Raw genomic sequence first — 15,772 nt, 5'->3', positions numbered from 1 at the left:
CACCACTTTGTCCACCAACTTGGACCTCTACAAACCAACCCATGACAGTCTTGATTCATATCTACTTCCAACATATGACCGACTGTGGATGGTTTGAATAACTTAATCATTCAGGAAGAGCGACTTAGTTATTCTGGAAGTCAAAACATGCAAAGTGAAACACAAGAATAAATGAATCAAATATGGTATCAAACCCTATGAATATAAATAAACACTTTTATTTATCACCATACTGATTACTCATTATTCATTGTTTCGGTTTTATCAACTTTATACTTGAATTAAAAACACTAGTTGTCCCATGCTCCAAGCATGTACACTATGTTTTTCTTAAACAATAGCTTTGCCATACACCAAGTATGCACTCTATGTTTGTCTATGATCCTTACTTTGTGAAATAAACCAATTGAACATAATTTCAATGATTATAATTTCACACTCCCAAATCCTTATCGAAAAATGTGAGAATTTCAAATTCCTATCATTTATCGAAATCTGTTTAGATTTTAAACTTATATGCACTGACCCTCCTGTAATGAATATGTACAAAGTCACAAAGACTTGTCAACAGTCATTATAAGGTATTCCAATGGAGATCAACTCCATGGAAACTAAGTCTCATATTCAAAGTACATTGCTTTGGACATGCTTCTTGCATTAAGTTTTCTAATCTTACACAGATAACTTCCACCTATGGAAACAACTCCATATTCTCATTTTGACTATCACTTCTGAATAAGAGATGCCTCTTTTCAGAATATGTCAATATGGTCCTTCCAAAATTAGCACTATACTTCCAACTGTCCCTGAGCAACCAATCTTTGGTAAACCTCAGATTGTCCTCGACAATTGCTTTAATCATTTTAGTCATATCCAATTCTAGACCTTTTCCCTTCTTAATGCCTCTGGGCATTTGGAAAAATTTAGAAATGACAAATATTATAGCACATGCAATCGATCCTGTACCCAAAGCAAATGGTACACGATTCATGATGTCTCACATAAAGACATGATTCTAGACCAGTCTTTTGCTACAATATTTTTATTTGCCATGTTTTTAAAATTTGAATATGAAGAGGGATGCCGTAATCATAATCGAATTTTGAGAGCGCAATATATAGAATTTCCTTAAGTTGAACCAATCCAACATGAAATTCATATATATATTCTTTACTAAAGATGATTAAGGTCTCAATCTAAGCCTTTAGAACTGAAATGAAGTATATCCTCTCCCTTAATTATAGCAAAACAACTTTTTCAATCCCTGCAGCCTTATGAATTGAAACTTTTGTTTCTATAATTAACATTGCTAACTTGCAACACTAACAATAATTATCATGCTCCCACTAACATGATGATTATTAGCATAACACTTATGCTCCCACTAGCTTTGACATGTACTCAGAAATCAGCTGGACTTCTAGAAATCAATACTTTATTGACTTTCTTACCAAAGTTCAGATTTCTGATACGAGATGTTTTGATAAAACTTTATCAAAATCATACACCTTTCCTTAAGTAGCATGCATGTGTGTCTAAACAATTTCAGAACTATGAAAAGGGATGCCGTAATCATAGTCTCAATTGTTTAGAACTTTTGCCATCTGCTTCAAATCTACTTGGTGGAAGTGTTTCCTCACCATCATTTTCATGAATCGGAGAGAAACCTTATGACCCTTAGATTTTATGGTGTATGTGTTCTTATCCATGTGAATCGTCAAAACCATAGTCACAAGACAAGGATAATGACAAATCCAAACTCATATGAACTGAACTTATGCAATCTTAACTTCTTGCCACCTGGCAGTACAGGGCCTGCCATTGCTTCCAAGTTGTTATGCAACCAATTGAGAACTTTCAGAACTCCTATGCAAAGCCAACTTTAACTGGAATGGGCACAGAATATGTCAAGGAAGCGGTGGGTGAGAGTGGACACCCATTAAACTGCCATTTTATAGGCAGTAACCTTATACCCTCCTTATAGACCGGCTTCGTGAATGAGGCCTACTAATGGTAAGACGACTTGCTCTTATACATATAATATATTAAACTTTTAATATTATAATAGTATAAGGGTGTATTTTATACATTTAAAATACTTGGTGGTTTAATCTATTAATTAAACTATACTCTTAATTTAATTAAATTTAAACCATGTCATTATGGAATTATTAATTCTCTTTTAATTAAACACTTTAATTATCTATTAATAAAGTCCATAAGAGTTAATTGAATTATTCAATAAAAACATCATAATTCCAATTATTAAATTCAAAATTAAAACCATTTAATTAATTGTTTAAGTTATGAACCCAAGAGTTTTAGAATTCAATTCTTTTTTTTTTTATCATAAAAAAACTTTTTCCAAATTCCAAAACTTGAGGGCAAGTTTTGTAACTCTTGAAAACTTTTGGATTCCATAACTTATGGAGTTAAATACTTGTTTTATGATGAAACTTTTCATGTTCCATAACTTAAGAACAAGTTATGGAATTCTTTAAAACATTAAGACCAAGTTTTGTAACTCCATAAAAAACTTTGAATCAATTTTTTTTAAAAACCTTTTCATATCCATAACTTATGGAGGTTTCAAAAAACTCTTTAGATCAAACTTTTAAAACTAATAAAATAATCATATCATTTTATCTTTTACTAAATTTGACCTAATTCAACTCAGATAGCAAATGATTCAAATTTTACAAATAATTAGTTTTTCACAAAAACAAGTAATTATCTTAAAATTTGACAAACGTCATGTTTTTTTTTCCTTTTTTTTTCAACTTGAAAATAAAACATTTGCATCAATATAACAGAAAACAACCTGGCTCTGATACCACTGATGAGTTTTGAGCATTCTAACACTCCTATGGTGTACATGCAACCCTATAAACCTTGGATCTATGTTTTCTCTATTATACATGCAAATATTAACTATTCCAAGGTTTCATCCTAACTAGCATATTATGAAGCACCTATACTACAAAGTTCTAGTTAGATGACATACCTTTTGATGTAGCTTGATGTCTTCAAGCTTTAAGAGCTTAGCCCCAATAGTGTGGAAGCCTCAAATGGAATCACAAATCACCAAAACACCTTGGAAGAACTTGAGAGAATATGTATGCACACTAAAATCGGCCCACTCTTATTTTCACACACTTGTGCCAATTTTGTGAGCCAAGGACCCCTTTATATATTATGGAGGATTAGGGTTACATCCATGTAAACCCTAATACCCATGACCTTTCATTTACATAGGATCCATGGGTTAAAAGCTCCATGGACCATCCATGAAAGCACCTGCAGGATTACCTCCGCAACGTCAAGTCGAGTTTCGAATCGACTTAGTTCTAGGGGTTACTCCCGTAGCTAAATCGCCCTATCGTCTAGCACCTGCAGAGATGCAAAAACTGTCCTGTTAACTTAACGAACTGCTCAGCAAGGGCTTTATAAGACCAAGCTTCTCACCCTGGGGAGCTCCAGTCTTGTTCGTCAAGAAGAAAGACGGATCGTTTCGTATGTGCATCGACTACAGGGAGCTCAACAAACTGACCGTCAAGAATCGTTATCCTTTGCCTCGTATTGACGATTTATTTGACCAACTTCAAGGGGTGAACTTCTTTTCAAAAATCGACTTAAGGTCCGGATATCACCAACTACGATTGCTAGGGGAGGATGTTCCGAAGACAGCCTTCCGAACTCGTTATGGGTACTACGAATTTGTAGTGATGCCGTTCGGATTAACAAACGCACCTACAATATTCATGGACTTAATGAATAGGGTGTGTCGTCCTTACTTGGATCAGTTCGTCATCGTCTTCATCGATGACATACTTATCTACTCTCGTAGTAAGGAGGAGCATAGTCAACATCTGCGACTAGTCTTAGAAACCCTTCGTTCGGAGAAGCTCTATGCGAAGTTCTCGAAATGCGAATTTTGGATCCGACAAGTCGAATTCTTAGGGCACGTGGTTAGCGAAGAAGGAATACACGTGGACCCTTCCAAAATTAAAGCCATTGAGAACTGGTCAGCACCGAAGACGCCTACAGAAATTCGTCAATTTCTAGGTCTCGCTGGCTACTATCGCAGGTTCATTCAGAACTTCTCCCGCATTGCGAAACCTCTTACGACACTGACCCAGAAGGGCGTGGGCTTTGACTGGGAAGAGAAGGAGGAGAGAGCGTTACAAACGCTCAAAAGAGCCTTGTGCACCGCACCAATACTATCCCTCCCCGAAGGGATAGAAGACTTCGTTTTCTATTGCGATGCGTCAAATCAAGGACTCGGATGTGTTCTGATGCAACGAGGTAAGGTCATCGCATATACCTCGAGACAGCTAAAGACACATGAGGTCAACTACACTACCCACGATCTTGAACTAGGAGCAGTTGTGTTTGCCCTGAAGATCTGGAGACACTACCTGTACGGTACAAAGAGCACAATCTTTACAGACCACAAGAGCCTACAACATATATTCGACCAGAAAGAGCTCAACATGAGACAACGACGGTGGGTCAAGCTACTCAGTGATTACGAATGCGAAATTCGTTATCATCCGGGTAAAGCCAACGTAGTAGCTGACGCCCTAAGTCGAAAGGAATATTCTGGTCGTAGAGTCAAATCATTTCCTATGACTATCCATTCACACTTGTCCACGCAAATTAAGGAGGATCAGCTCGACGCTTTGAAACCTGAAAATATGGCGGGTGAATCCCTGAGAGGGATGGATAAGAACTTGGAGGTTAAGGGTGGCGGAGCTTATTTTCTCATGGATCGGATCTGGACCCCGAAACTTAGTGATTTAAGAGACTTGATCATGAACGAGGCGCACAACACTCGTTATTCCGTCCACCCGGGTTCAGATAAGATGTATCTGGATCTTAAAAAGTTATACTGGTGGCCTAACATGAAAGCAGAGATTGCTACCTTCGTGAGTAAATGCCTTACTTGCGCAAAGGTCAAGGTCGAATACCAGAAACCCTCCGGTCTACTACAACAGCCAGAGATACCGGAATGGAAGTGGGAGCGGATCACTATGGATTTCATAACCAAGTTGCCCAAGACAACGGGTGGACTTGATACCATATGGGTCATCGTCGACAGACTGACCAAGTCCGCACACTTCCTGCCTATCAAGGAAACAGACAAGATGGAGAAGCTTACAAGAACTTACATTAGGGAGATTATACGACTGCACGGTGTTCCCATATCCATTATCTCAGACAGAGATAGTAGATTCACTTCGAGGTTCTGGCAGTTTCTACAAAGTTCCCTAGGAACTAGGTTGGACATGAGTACAGCCTACCATCCACAGACAGACGGGCAAAGTGAGAGGACTATCCAAACCTTGGAAGATATGCTGCGAGCCTGTGTGATCAACATTGGGAAAGCATGGGATACTCATTTACCCCTTGTCGAATTTTCCTACAACAACAGTTATCACACGAGCATAAAGGCTGCTCCATTCGAGGCCCTCTATGGCCGAAAGTGCAGATCCCCTCTGTGCTGGGCTGAGGTGGGTGATACCCAGTTAGCTAAAGGACGAGTTCCTGAAAGCACTCTCATGGGTCCGGAGATCATACGGGAAACGACAGAGAAGATCGTTCAGATTCGTGAACGATTGAAAGCCTCTAGAGACCGACAGAAAAGCTACGCTGATAAACGAAGGAAACCGTTGGAATTCCAGGTGGGCGACCGTGTTCTATTGAAGGTCTCACCCTGGAAGGGCTTGATACGCTTCGGAAAGCGTGGAAAGCTAAATCCAAGGTACATAGGGCTTTTCGAGATTCTCGCAAGAATCGGCCCTGTAGCTTACAAACTTAACTTACCGCGCGAACTCAGTAACGTACATTCTACTTTCCACGTCTCGAACTTGAAAAAGTGTCTGTCCGACGAGACTCTTGTAATCCCACTCGACGAGATCGAGATCAACGAGAGCCTCAACTTCGTGGAAGAACCAGTAGAGATCATGGACCGGGAGGTCAAGCAAACGAAACAAAGCCGTATCCCGATAGTGAAGGTTCGCTGGAACGCCAAGCGAGGACCTGAATTCACTTGGGAGCGAGAGGATCAGATGAAACTGAAATATCCTCATCTTTTTACTTAGTTATTTGTAACTACTTATTTGCTTAAATTCTAATTTCGGGACGAAATTCCTTCTAACGGGGGGATGATGTGACAACCCGAAATTTCTATTATGTACAACCATTCACTTCAATAGGAGTCAAAACTGTTTCTGCTAATTTTCAAGCTTTTTGGAATAAGTTTGAGTATTTTAAGATTAGTACTTCAGGAGATAACAGGAGAGAGGATGCCCTAGGGTTTATTGTGCAACAATATTATTCCAAAACTCCAAGAGTTTGGAGTTTACGGCCTAAACAAAGGTGTTTACGGCCGTAAACCCTAAAAGAGGGTATAAATATGACACTTAGTCATTATTTATCACTTTTCACAATTTCAAGATCCAAAACTCAATTCTCTCTCAAGTATCATCGACTTTTCTTCTTGATCTTCAACATTGTAAGTGTTTCTAGCCCTAAAAAGTTGATATCTTACTTAATCTAGTGATCTAACATGATTCCATCCGTGAAATCATTCCAAAAGTGTAGATCTTCAAGTTTCACCAAGAACACCAAGAACACACACTAGTGTTCTTGGACTTTTAGCACCTTTTCAAGCTTCTACCTAGTAAGTACTTCTATCCTAGAGTATTATAGAGCTTGTTACACTTCTAAACATCAAGAAAACACCCAAGAAACCAAGGATCAAAGGTGTTTACGGTCCAAGGTGTTCTTGGACCGTAAACCCCAAAAAGGGTGCCAAAGTGTGCCCTAGTCCCTTCTAAGCCTTGGAAACTAGCCTAGATCCCTTCCTTGATGTGCTTAGTACTTGAAAACATCAAAAGACCACAAACCATTTGGGTTTACGGCCGTAAACCCAAAGGGAAATGGTCCAGGGACCGTAAACTCCTAAAAGGAGTGAAATGGTGCCCTAATCTCTTCATAAGGCTTAAACATGAAGTAGGAATGCTTCTTGTGATCTTTAAGGCTTCAAAACACAAAATGGTCAAGAAACATGAGTTTACGGCCGTAAACTCATGGGTTTACGACCGTAAACTCAATGAGTTATGGTCACAAAACCGTAAACTCAAATAAAGGGTTCCCTTGAACCCTAAACTCAATAGCAATGTCCTACAACACTAAGATGCAATCCTTATGACTTATAGCACTTAAATAAGGTGTTTTTACATGTCCTAGGATGTCTTAAATTTGTTAATTAGTTGTTTAAAGACTAATTGGATACATAAATGTGATATTATATGTTAACTAGGATCATCGTGTGTGTACAAGTCCTCACTTGACACCTAGCATCCTATACATTCCGTTCATCCAAACCACTCACTACAGGTGAGTTCATACCCCTTAATTAACCTTTTAAATGTTTTTAAATGCTTTTATGGGGGGGTGGGGGGGAATACAAGTTGAACTATTATAGTTATTATATCAATCACATGTGATTAATAACTACCAAACAAATGGATTTCTTACTTTTCAAACTGTGTTACCAAACTGTTTTACTTCAAACTGTCTTACAAACTCTTTTACATACCAAATGCTTTTATCAAACTCTTTTACATGTTAAATACTTTTACTTAAACTCTTTTAACTTATATTTTGTGTATCTATATAGATATAGTTATATAAGTAGGATTGAAAGGACTTAGGACTGATAACTCACCTTACTTCCTGTTCCTTGTTTGGTTGTGGACTTAGGGTATTCAGGTTATTTGTCCGAAGGTCGTTTGAATCCTAGTTATATATCATGTATATGTGTGTAGATATAAAAGGTTACTTCTTTCATTCAGTTCAATGCCTTTGGGTAGCAAAGGTATACAAACATGTTCATATACACAAACAACATTACTAGTAAACTATAATAGGTATAGTTTAGGAAGATACTATTACTAGAACAATGAAACATACAATGAGTCAGTTCATTCATGAGTAATACATAGTGATGAGAAATAAACATAATACCTAGTGATGAGAAACAAACATAATACATAGTGATGAGAAACAAACATAATACACATTGATGAGAAACAAACATAATACATAGTGATGAGAAACAAACATAATACATAGTGATGAGAAACAAACATAATACACAGTGATGAGAAACAAAACATACAAGCTAGACAGAGAAAGAACACACAATACAGCTAGCACATACATATACATATACATATACATTACTTACAGTTATGTGAGCCAGTTAACGGGGGCATGACACTACCTGTCATGACCCGTTTTGTATCCAGAATCTCCTTAAATGGGGAGCGTATGAGTTTGTGTATAGATCTATACTGGATTGACTATCCTACACCTTGTTGCTCGCTACAGTGGGACTTGCAAGTCTACGGGTGCCAAACGTCATTTTTTTTACGACGTCTTACATCGTCGTTTTACTATAGAGTCGGTAGCAGGATACAGGCCGATCACATAACAAATAGTTTAAAGTAATTAGTACAGCAGTAGTTACTTAATACAACACTACAATACTATTTCATTTTCCCTTTACATTTACTTTGTGATATTCACACAATAAACAATAATGTAAAAACTATATTTTTGGTTAATAATAGTCAGATTTGGGAAAATACATACTCTTACAAGAGACACACACACAGACAGTAGATGCCTTGGTAGAAGGCTACTTTTAGTAGGAAACATAGGGTTTTCTAGGAGAGTTCAAACAATTACAAACTTTTACAAAACTTATACATTACAGACTTACAAACACTTTCATACAAATACAGACACTAATATACTTATGATCTCACCAGCTTTAAAGCTGATAAACTCTTTCAAAATAACTTGTATTCTCAGGTCACCAGTAGACAGGTACCGGTGCCAGGTTCTGAGAAGATGGAGCTCGTTCAAGACTCATCTTTAATTTTGATGTATATTTTTGGTGTCTATATAACTTGACAGAACACACTTGTATGAAATTATATTATTAATGCAATGGATGATGTTGTTGCTTGTTTACTACTTTGCATTGTTGTGATACTGAACATGACGTCCTCCACCCCCGAACGTTTCCGCCGTTCCGGTTTTGGGGTGTGACAGTATTTTGTTATTAACACATCTTTATCCTTCTCCACTTTTATCCCACCAGACCAGTGACTCATAATTTGGATAATAATATCATATTGGTATGTGGACTGGGTTAGCTTTCTTTCTAGTTACATGCATGGGGGAGGGTCGATGGCGAGGGGTTTGTTTGAAGGAGATGAAAATCCCAACGATATCATTCGGTTGGGTCTCGTTCAAATCAGCTCTCCTTCAACCTTCTAGAATCATGGATCAAGAACAATCCTGAATCAATTGTATTAAAAAACGATAATCATTAATATATTCACTCTTGAAGAAACTTGCCTTCTTCCAAATGGTTTTAGAATCACCGAATCAACCCTCAAAGAGGAATACGAACAAGCACAAATGAATAACCTGAATATGAAGGGTGTTCTAGTCACAAACCCATCGAACCCACTAACGACACCACTGAGCTTGCATAAGCTCAACCTTCTCGTTGATACCCAACGACGTCATTTGTCTTTCTATATATATACAGATTAATGGGGGGTTTTCTCTTTCTCTCTCTAAAAGTATATGTAGGTACCTGTGTTTATATGTGAAGTTAATCTGATGAGAGAGAGAGAGAAAGTCGTCTTTTATTTTTTAATTATTAAAATAAATAAATAAATATTTTTTTTTTAAAAAAGGGGGATATATTTTTTCAGGGTCCCTTATGAGTGAAAAGACAAATATACCCTCATGTGGATGACACATGAGGGGGTCAACAACAACAACTTAACGGAAGTTAAGTCGGGGGACTAATTCTACGTACAAACTAGGCCAAAAGGACCATGAATCTAAAAAAGTCGAGGTTTTGACTGAAACCCCCAAAAAATGCATACCATAGGGACCATTTTTGCAATTTTGTATTTCTTCTTTTATTTATTTAAATTATCTGTTTAAATTTAAAAGATAAAAAACATTTATATCATAATAATTCATTATTTTTCTTATTTTCTTATAAATTCAAAGTTTTCAAATATTTTGACATTTATATTTAATTTTTTTTTTTAAATTAACTTATGTAATATATGTTCTCACAGCTAAGGACTATTAGTATTAACTAAAAGAAATTTCAAATTTTTTGTTATTTAATTGTTTTTTGGTTTTGTTTATGCTTTGGTTAGGTTGGCTCGGCTTAAGGTTGAACGTAGGGTTTTCGCTATCAAAATATTGACTGTAGGGTTTTATTCCTTCCCCTTCCCCTGAGAGCACACTGTTTCGCCATCGGCGCTTGTTTCTCCCATTGGACGCCAACGTAAGAGGTTCCATCTCTTTCAGCCTGTAATTGTTTTCGTATAGGAATTCAATTCTATATATCACACTTGGTTTCCTTTTTCTGTTATAAATGTTCAGCAAATCTATATATGTAAAACATTCATCGGAAAGGAAGAATTACTCTGCAATACTAATTCGATATATAATCAACTTATTTTCTGCTTTTAAATATAATTTTTGGTTTTGAAAACCTAACATAACCCTGATTTGGATTTTATTATACAGCTCCTAAGGTTTGGAACGTGCAACGATAGTAGCCACGATGGCATACCAAGGAGGGAACCTGAAGTCGACCTCCATAAATGGAGTGAAGATGTACACAGTAGCAGGACAACACAAGTCACTGGCCACTTGGCTTGCGCCAAAGAAGATTAGAGCTCTTCGCAAAGACAAAAGTAGGGATTTTATGCATTACCCTTCTTTTCTTCACAACTTTGCATTTGAATTGCATCTGTACCATTTGTCACTAGTCTGTTCATATTCTTCTTTGTTACCATTAACAACTTCATTTTCCTGTATATAGATTATCTGGAAAGGGTGGATTTGATACAAGATTTAAGATTTGAAACTGCAACAACTAGAATTAAAGCTACCCCAGATGGCGAATTTCTCATTGCTTCAGGTTATTGGAAACTTGTGATATAGTATTTTTGTACTTTATACAGCTATGTGCTTGACATATTTAGTAGAATTGTCCTATATACTTTGCTGACTATCAAGAGTTGTAGGTATTTACCCTCCTCAAGTCAAAGTATACGAGTTAAGGGAACTATCATTGAAGTTCGAAAGGCATCTTATATCAGAAATAATCAATTTTCAGGTACCTTTTTTCTTAAGCATTGAATTGGATTATATAAAAAATTTGCAACATACTTTCATCTATTTATTTATTATAACATCTATTTGAAAAACAGGTGTTGAGTGATGACTATTCAAAGCTAGCTTTCCTATGTGCTGATCGTTCTATTTGTCTACATGCTAAATATGGAAGCCATTACAGTTTACGGATCCCAAGGTACTTAACATTTTCTCTTATGATATTATTTTATGAAATTAAATGTTACTTTTTCTTTAATTATATGTACATATATATCTGACTCTGATCTTTTCTTTTATGAGCAGAATGGGGAGGGATATTATATATGATAACTGGTCATGTGACTTAATATGTGCAGCCTCATCTCCAGATTTATACAGAATTAACTTAGAACAGGTTTGTTAAAAAAATTGCAATTTTTCTCCCTTCATGTCTTTTACGGTTTTACCCTTAGTGTCTTTTTTAACTTTTTGATTCTACAATTTTGTTGGTGTCAAAAACAGAACTTTCTTGTTACCTGAAACATTATAAAAATAAAAACTCTGTTTCATATATCTAAGAAATGTTGTTACTTTTTATGTTTTATGGTTGGAGTTAATTTTTATTTATTTATTTATTTTTTATTTATTCAGGGACGTTTCCTATCGTCTCTTACAACACAATCTCCAGCATTAAATGTAGTCTCTAGAAGGTTAGTTTGACTTCATTCATAAACTTACTCCTTTTTTTTGTTTACATTTAATTTATGGTTAAATGTAAGAAAAGATAGAAGTATATTAATATTTATATTATTTATTTATTTTTTAATGAAAATTCAGCAAGTATCATGGGCTAGTTGCTGGTGGTGGTGAGGATGGTGCTGTTGAATGCTTTGACATGAGAACAAGATCTTCCATTGCAAGGCTTAACGCAGTGACACCTGTCAATGATGGTGATCAGGTTATTTATTTATTTTTTTACAAGTTATAATAATAAAAAACTTTATGGATCTTATAAAGATTTAATTAAATCACACAATTATTTGATTGTATTATTTAGGAGGTTACTGCTATAGAGTTTGATGGAGATGGAGGCTATCACATGGCTGTTGGAAGTAGTGGTGGAAAGGTATGTTTTATAAAGTCAAACCGATTTTTTTTTTCTTTTTTTTTTCTGATGATTTAGTTTCTTTTATCAATTTAATTAAATGATAAGGTTTATTTCCATAAACTTTCAGGTTATGATTTATGATTTGCGTTCATCTTCTCCTATTCGAGTAAAAGATCACATGTAAGTTACCAATTTATATATTATAATATATAAAAAATAAATCTTGATATCTGACAATATTTTATAGGTATGGAAGCCCTATATTAAACATCAAATGGCATCAAACTTTGAACTCAGAGAAACCAAAACTAATTACTACTGATAAGCATATTGTCCGAATTTGGGATCCAGAAACAGTAAGATCCTTTTTTTCTTTTTTTTTCCCTTAAAAATTACTTAACAAAGTTTTATATAATAAAAAGTTCAATAACCAAAAATGGGTTGTATTGAAAATTTTCATTCCATTCCATGAATCACAATTTCACATTACTTCAAGAATGATTCATTCAATTCCAACAAACAAAAGATGGAATAAACAAGATGGAATAAACAATTCCATTCCTTGGATTCAATCATATACCAAAATTACTGATTTTGATTCCATTCAGGGGGAAGGAATGACAAGTATTGAGCCAACAGGTGGAGAAATTAATGACATGTGTGTATTTGATGAAAGTGGATTAATGCTATTGGCTCTAGACACAAGTCAAATCCCTTCTTATTTTTTACCAGCCCTGGGGCCCGCTCCAAAGTGGTGTTCATACATGGAGAATTTAACAGTATGTCTTACAAACATTATTTACTAATTTTGCATATTTGCATAATTGCATCAATTCTCATTGATTTCTTTATTATATTTCTTCCTAAATTTTATGCCTTTGTATATATGTAGGAAGAGATGGAGGAAGATGCTGAAACTACTATTTATGATGATTACAAATTTTTGACACAAGATGATCTTGAAAAATTGAACTTGACAAATTTAATTGGCACAAATCTTCTAAGAGCTTACATGCATGGGTACTTTATTGATTTTCGTCTTTATAAAAAGGTAATTTCCTATTTCAGTGATTTGATTTTACTTTTTTTGATTAAAACAAATTTGTTATTGTATGTTTAAAATGTGTTTTTCAGGCACATGCAGCAGCTAATCCTGTTGTTTATGAAGAGTATTTAGAGAAGAGGAAAAAGGAGAAGGATGAGGAGGAGCGTAGCACGCGTATTACGGTTAGTATTTAAAGAAGGGCAAATTAGGAAATACAGAAAAATAAAACAACATAATTTTTTTTTTATAATTCTGTTGCAGATTAAGAAGAAACTGCCTAAGGTTAATAGGGTTCTTGCAAAACGTCTTCTTGAAGATGAAGAATTAGAAGCCATAAAAAAAGATACAACAGATGTTGCTGTTGATGTTGATGTTGATGTTGACACCACTAAAAAACCATCAAAGAAAAGGAAAGGGCTCACTTCTGATGTTCTTCAAGATGAACGTTTCACTTCTCTTTTCAAAAATGAGGTATCATTATCATTATCTTTTTTTGATTACATTTTTTCATTTTTGTAGCTCATGTTTTTTTTTTTTATTTTTTTTTTTTATAAAAATGTTATCAGGATTTCGAAGTGGATGAAAACTCTTTGGAGTATCGTGCATTGCATCCTTTAGCTACACCAGTGCAGCCTTCATTAGTGAAGGAACACTTTGAGCCTTTTAATGAAGAAGATGAATTTGATTCTGATGAAGATTCTCAGCCTTCTGATGATGAAACTAAAGATGGAAAGAAAACTCGAGCTCCAAGGTAAAAAATTATTATTTATTATTTGCTTTGAGACTTTGGCCACATTAGTTTTTGAGTCTGAGACTTTGGCCACAACACTTTTGTATGTTTCATACTTTTGGCCACAAGATTTTCATATATTGGCAGATTTGGTCCTTAGACTTTTTGGGTTTCAGTATTTGGCCACAAGACTTTTATAAATTCGCAGGCTTGGTCCCTAGACTTTTGGGTTTCAGAATTTGGCCACAAGACTTTTATTAATTCGCAGGTTTGGTCACTAGACTTTTGATTTTCAGAATTTGGCCACAAGACTTTTATAAATTCGCAGGTTTGGTCCCTAGACTTTTGAGTTTCAGAATTTGGCCACAAGACTTTTATAAATTCGCAAGTTTGGTCCCTAGACTTTTGAGTTTCAGAATTTGGCCACAAGACTTTTATAAATTTGCAGGTTTGGTCCCTAGACTTTTGTATATTGGCAGGTTTTGTCCCTAGACTTTTGGGTTTCAGAATTTGGCCACAAGACTTTTATAAATTTGCAGGTTTGGTCCCTAGACTTTTGTATATTGGTAGATTTGGTCCCTAGACTTTTTGGGTTTCAGAGTTTGGCCACAAGACTTTTATAACTTGGCAGGTTTGGTCCATAGACTTTCGTATATTAATAGATTTGGTCACTAGACTTTTTGGGTTTCAGACTTTTGTATATTGTCAGGTTTGGTCCCTAAACTTTCGTATGTTGATAGGTTCCATTTGGTTTGCGGGGTAATATCACTCTAGTTAAGTCATTATTGTCATGAAAACAACTTTTTCAAGAAGGATTATTTATTTTATAATTTTTTATAAAAAAAATGCAGATTGTATGAAGTGAAGGATGAGAGGCATGCAGAAGCATTTGGAAACAGGAGGTCACTTGCTAAAGAAGATGCTTTGCCATTAGAAGAGAGAATAAAAGCTCTAACAAATAGAAATCAAGGTTCAAACGCCTTAAACAAGATTAAATCTGGACCAGGTGGATCAAGGGAGATTTCATTCATATCTAGAAGCAAAGGGAAGTATAAGGAAGATGAGTTTGATGATCATGATGATGATGATGGTTTCAATCATCGTGAAAAGAGAAGGGGAGTGCATTCACTGGGGTTGAAGTCTGATAGAGGAGGATTTCAGGGTCGGGGACGTGGTGGTAGAGGGCGGGGAGGTGGCGGCAGAGGGAGGGGAGGTGGTGGAGGAAGGGGGAGAGGAAGAGGTGGTGGTGGAGGAGGTGGAGGGAGAGGAAGAGGAAGGGGTAGGCGGTGAAATGCAGCCTCTGAGATTAAATTCAGGAAGTGTCCGGTGGTTTAATGTGTTTTTATAAAAAAATTAGTAATGATTTTAAATATAATTTAGATAGAAGAAAAGATGAGTGAACACTGAAGATGCCTTTTTTATAGGGTTTAGATGAGGCGATTTTGATATGTATTTTTTGTGTCGATGATTATTGAAATTGTGTTTATGGTAATATGATTCTGTGATATAATAGTGACTCAACTTATTTTTATTGCATTGTTACATTTTTACCTTTATTTTTATTTTATTAACAATTTGATCAAAATGGTCATGATTTTTGCAAAAATCTCTACCATATCCGTTCATTGTTTTTTATTTAATTTAGTTTTTGTACGTTCACAACTTGATATCACAG

At 35.6% G+C, this 15,772-nt stretch overlaps 1 protein-coding gene across 2 annotated transcripts; it reads left to right on the top strand.

Moving 5' to 3' along the window:
• The first annotated feature begins 10,286 nt into the window (after positions 1-10,286).
• EDA7 (embryo sac development arrest 7) lies at positions 10,287-15,628 on the top strand. 2 transcript variants are annotated; one of them, XM_079052652.1, is made up of 17 exons: positions 10,287-10,396; positions 10,642-10,811; positions 10,940-11,038; positions 11,145-11,236; positions 11,331-11,431; positions 11,539-11,629; positions 11,866-11,924; positions 12,052-12,172; positions 12,272-12,340; positions 12,450-12,502; positions 12,570-12,678; positions 12,931-13,101; positions 13,215-13,373; positions 13,457-13,549; positions 13,629-13,838; positions 13,934-14,118; positions 14,949-15,628. In XM_079052652.1, the coding sequence occupies exons 2-17, from the start codon at positions 10,679-10,681 to the stop codon at positions 15,385-15,387; spliced, it is 2,184 nt and encodes a 727-aa protein (XP_078908778.1). In that variant the 5' UTR covers positions 10,287-10,396; positions 10,642-10,678; the 3' UTR covers positions 15,388-15,628. The 2 variants fall into 2 exon arrangements, with proteins under 2 accessions (XP_078908778.1, XP_078908779.1); XM_079052653.1 differs by having other exon boundaries at positions 10,287-10,403.
• Positions 15,629-15,772: the final 144 nt, after the last annotated feature.

The sequence above is a fragment of the Lactuca virosa genome, chromosome 5 (genome assembly GCF_052849685.1).
Source record: "Lactuca virosa cultivar CGN04683 chromosome 5, Lactuca_virosa_CGN04683_v6, whole genome shotgun sequence".
Lineage (NCBI taxonomy): Eukaryota > Viridiplantae > Streptophyta > Magnoliopsida > Asterales > Asteraceae > Lactuca > Lactuca virosa.
This window is presented reverse-complemented; position numbering and strand designations above follow the sequence as displayed.

Bases quoted from the DNA above. Each gene is read 5' to 3' on its own strand.
- EDA7 (XM_079052652.1), top strand. From the start codon at position 10,679: ATGGCATACCAAGGAGGGAACCTGAAGTCGACCTCCATAAATGGAGTG. The intron at 11,432-11,538 runs GTACTTAACATT...TTTTATGAGCAG, and splicing joins TACAGTTTACGGATCCCAAG to AATGGGGAGGGATATTATAT. The intron at 13,550-13,628 runs GTTAGTATTTAA...ATTCTGTTGCAG, and splicing joins AGCGTAGCACGCGTATTACG to ATTAAGAAGAAACTGCCTAA.